Here is a 4,518-nt window from a genome sequence, read left to right as displayed (position 1 = left end):
TTTTTAGTAACCATTCCTTACACCACCATTACACCACCGATTACAATATCGTTTCTTGCGTTTTTCAATTATTTGCACTGCACATACTGCAGCTGTTGCTAACAAAATATCTTCTTCGCTTTCCGACATTTTTGCTTGAACAACACTTTTAAACTAAAGGTTTGATCGTGAGTGAGCGTTGTCAATTTGCTGCAAAATTGTTCAATTTTGTTGTACGATTCTGTTGTACGGCGCCGCAGTATCGCAGTGAGTGGCTCGCTTAAGAAGTAGGTTAAAAAATCGGTTGGATATTGGGAATTCAAGAGAAGCGATACGCCCTCTGGTGGCTCTAAAATCAACTGGTTTCTGCCACATTATTTCCTAACCTTACTTTTATATCGATTGTTTATCTAATGTTTACACTCATTTTGTGTCTTTTTCAAAATTATATTTGTTTTTCTGTTATCGCGTGTTGTGTTAGGATTAGAAATAAAAAATACGCGTCGAACGTATAACCTCCTCTTTTTTTTTTGAAGTCGGTAAAAAAGGAGAAACGACCAGTGAACCAGTGTACCAAAGCATGGCGTTCAATAACAATTTTTGTTGTGTGCCACAGTGCAAATCCTGGGCCAAAAAAGACCCTGAAGGAGAATTAAGCTTTCACAGATTTCCCAAAAAGGATGCTAGGAAAGTTTATGTCGAAAATAAGATGGGAAAGTGTTTAATGGATCAAAGAAAAGCTTGGATATTGAAACTTAAAATTGGCAAGCAAGTTTCCGAAACTATGAAAGTGTGCTCTCTTCATTTTGTCAAGGATGATTATTTTAACAAAGGTAAATACTAAGTATAATAATGAGTGATTTCATTTAAATTTTAATTTTAAAAATATTCTTTATTGAAGTGACAAAATTTAAATGTTAATTTAGTTTGTTTCTTTTCTATTGCAGGGTTAACCACACAAAGGGGTAGAGTTCTCAAAAAGACTGCAGTACCTTCTCAAAATCTTCCCATTTCTACAGTTAGTTCAGCAAAATCTGCAACTGCAACATCATCATCTGATCGTGCTTCTAGATACAAAAAGAGAAAATTGTCCAATCAAAACGAAACTGATTTATGTACGAGCACAAATGAGGACTCCAATGAAGATGACCAAGATGATGAAGCAGGTAGCTTAATAGATTTGCTGAAATCTACACCAGATGTTAGTGATAAGGAAGTAGATAGTGTGCTTTTACAAAACAGGAAAGTGACTGTGCGAGATTCAGAAGTGCAAGTGGACACACCTAAAATCAACACACTGAGTGATTTACTAAAAACCGATTCTGCATTAAGAAGTTTTACAGGCATTAATAATTTTCAAATTCTAGAATGTATTGTGGAAATAGTAAAAAAAAAATTTACAATTGATACAAGATCACATCGTCTAGATGTGCGAGAGAGAGTTCTTTTAACAATGGCAAAATTAAAATTGGACTTAAGTTATATTACTTTGGGTGCACTATTTAATATATCTGGTCAGCTGTGCAAAACATATTTTTTTGATTTTTTAACAATTCTAAGTCAAGTGTTTAAATCATGTATTTATTTTCCTTCTGAAGAAGAAATCTCAAAAAATTTGCCAAAATGTTTTGAATCTTTTAAGAATTGTCGAGTTGTTTTAGATTGTACAGAAATCTTTATTCAAAAACCAAGCTGCTTGTGTTGTAGAATTAAGTTTTATTCCCAATATAAAAAATCTACAACTGTCAAGTTTATGACTGGGGTGTCTCCTGGGGGGATAATAACTTTCATCAGTAAATCTTATGGTGGAAGAGCATCCGATAAATTAATTTTTGAGGAAAGTGACCTAATTAAATTGTTAACACCTAATAGAGATTCAATCATGGTTGACAAAGGTTTTCTGATTGACAATTTATGTGCTATGTATAAAATTAACTTAATAAGACCACCATTTTTACGAAACAAAAAGCAACTTACAGTTGAAGAAGCTATTTGTAATAAAGAAATTGCTGCAGCACGAGTGCATATTGAAAGGTCTAATCAGAGGTTAAAAATCTTTAACATTATTAGTGGAAAGTTGCAGTGGTCATTAGTTTCAAAAATTGATGAAATATTTACAATTATTTGTGGAATAACTAATCTGTCAGCTCCTATACTATCTGATGAAAGATTTTTATAAGGATTGGTTATGCTTCAATATGTAGTTAATTTTTTTTAGGACTAGGTTGTGGTTGTAGGTACATATTTTTTTATATTTTTATAGTTTTTTTTTCACGAAAGTACATGTATTTTTGTATTATTTTTTGCATTGTTTACGACATGGTTTGATTTAATTTGATCATTATTATGACTTCACGGGATGGGTTACACAAGGGGTTCATTGGTTTTAAAAATTAAACAAAATTACTCCATTAAAGACTGAGACATTGGCCATTTATTTCATCTCACATATTGAATGTATCATTTTATTAAAATAATTGTTTTTAATTTTCTCCAACATTGTTTTGGAAAATTTATAATCATTTTCCACCTCTAATATTACACAACTGTCATCATAAGATGCATATAAACATAAAAAACATTTTTCTAAGTTCAATATGCTCATTCCTAATTGAATTTGACCATAATATTGGTGTTTTTTCTTAAGTGTATATTTCCCATTTGAATTTATGATGAAGGTGCTTGATCCTAGACACTCTTCAATAGACATTGTTGCACCTGAAATATTTTGCATTTTTTGTTATTTGTTTAAAAAAGGTATTTGAGGACTTACCTAAGAATAAACATTTAATTTCCAATAATGCAACTGGCTTTCCCTCAGAATTCACTACCATACCATCTGGAGAAAAGCCCAACCATTTGTTTTCTGGTGATGTTATCATTCCACATTCAATTACGTCATATCCTGTTTTTGACATAAAACACTCTCTCGCAAGTTTTTCGTATTTTTGGCCATGTTTTACATATTTGTTTGTAAAAGATTTCGGGCAAAAGTACTTTTTACTCTTCATTTCCCAGTCCATTCCTCCATAGGTGTAGATCTCATAACACCTAGAGCCAGTAATTCGATATTTTCTGGCTTCATGCCACTCATGGGAATTTTGCTTAAGGGTGAATAGTTCATCTTGATCTTCATTCAAGATACTACGGTATAGTGTTGCACAGCAATTTGATATAAAATTAGCTTCCACGCTAGCAATTTCCATTAATATGATGGACTGTGCAGCATTATTTAAAATTTTGCAGCCTACTGCATCCAAATCGATTGATTTGGTACTGCTTACAGTACTGTCCAAATTCTTGACACGTCCTTTTCTAAAACATGTATGATCATAGTTATATAAAAAATTTTAATTACTGCATATACTTACGAATGTTTTGCAATAGCACAGTTTGGTAAATTCTTGATAAAAAATTCAAATATACATTTTTGTTTTTGAAGATCTGAACTTACATCCAGACCAACTTTAGATCTGATGCAAGGCATTTCAAGTACAGGAATAGCCTTATATTTATTATGTACAAATCCTTTTCTGCCAGACCAAGCACATGCAAGTTGAGTTTGAGAAATATCCTCTAACTCAAACAGATTTTGCCTTGAAATATAAACAACAGTAAATAAGTATTCTAACATAATTTACATAAAATTTATAACTAAACTGGACAATAATAACAAAAAAAACCTACCTTGTTAACAGTATTAGGAAAGCTGAAATATGTTTGCATTGTCCACCAGCCCCGGCTTTACAAGTGCAGTACATTTGCTTAATTGAAGCAGACCTATTGGAAATTGTTAATTCCCCATTTAATTCATGTGGATCTGACTGTAAGGCACTAGTTTGCAGGCAAAGAGCACACACTTTCAGGAAAGTCTTGGTTAATGCAGTTTTTCCAAACAAGATTATATGGCCTGCATTAACCACCTCTTCTCCTTCAACCACTGCCCTTGAATTCGCATTACAACCAATGTAACTGAGATATTCAGTAAGGCTAAGGGTTATTTGAGCCATATTTACTCTACAAACAACAGAAATAAAAAGAAAATTATAGAAATCAATCATTTTATATCATACTCACCCAACAATGTGGTTTTGAGCCACTCCAAAAAATACAATTTAAAAGTCTTTACACGAATCACAGCAAAATCACAATAAAATATAACAGTAAAATAACAATAAATGAAAGCAAAAATAATGAAAAATCGTAACAAAAACGCAAAAAAACACCAAAATTCACAGACGTAATAACAAACGAAAGTGAGGTTAGAAAATAATGTGGCAGAAACTAGTTCTGTCAATAACCGCCGTGGCGCTGCGATCTTAATTTGAATTCCCAATAAAAAAGCATTAGTATTTTACACACTAATAAATATTTCAGTTCAACGCAGTCACGATCACAATAACTACGAATACACTCAAATATACCAGTTGGTGAAGCTCCGAACTGTTAATATTTTTCACTCAGTCTTATTTTGAAAGTGAAGTAATATCATTATGATCTTGATTTATAAATAATGTTTGATCTTGATTTATAAATAAT

General features: G+C 32.0%; 2 protein-coding genes across 3 annotated transcripts; one reads left to right on the top strand and one right to left on the bottom strand.

Annotated features, from left to right (window-relative positions):
• The first annotated feature begins 528 nt into the window (after positions 1-528).
• On the top strand, positions 529-4,008 carry LOC115877048. The gene is made up of 2 exons (XM_030893116.1): positions 529-812; positions 927-4,008. Exons 1-2 carry the CDS (start codon positions 560-562, stop codon positions 2,156-2,158), a joined length of 1,485 nt encoding a protein of 494 aa, XP_030748976.1. The 5' UTR covers positions 529-559; the 3' UTR covers positions 2,159-4,008.
• Positions 2,387-4,147, bottom strand: LOC115877049. Of its 2 annotated transcripts, XM_030893118.1 has the most exons (5): positions 4,057-4,147; positions 3,667-3,996; positions 3,351-3,575; positions 2,753-3,294; positions 2,387-2,697 (listed from the first exon to the last, which is right to left on the bottom strand). In XM_030893118.1, exons 2-5 carry the CDS (start codon positions 3,987-3,989, stop codon positions 2,414-2,416), a joined length of 1,374 nt encoding a protein of 457 aa, XP_030748978.1. In that variant the 5' UTR covers positions 3,990-3,996; positions 4,057-4,147; the 3' UTR covers positions 2,387-2,413. The 2 variants fall into 2 exon arrangements, with proteins under 2 accessions (XP_030748978.1, XP_030748977.1); XM_030893117.1 differs by lacking the exon at positions 4,057-4,147 and having other exon boundaries at positions 3,667-4,053.
• Positions 4,148-4,518: the final 371 nt, after the last annotated feature.

The sequence above is a fragment of the Sitophilus oryzae genome, unplaced genomic scaffold (assembly GCF_002938485.1).
Source record: "Sitophilus oryzae breed Bouriz unplaced genomic scaffold, Soryzae_2.0 scaffold_1442_pilon_pilon, whole genome shotgun sequence".
Lineage (NCBI taxonomy): Eukaryota > Metazoa > Arthropoda > Insecta > Coleoptera > Curculionidae > Sitophilus > Sitophilus oryzae.
This window is presented reverse-complemented; position numbering and strand designations above follow the sequence as displayed.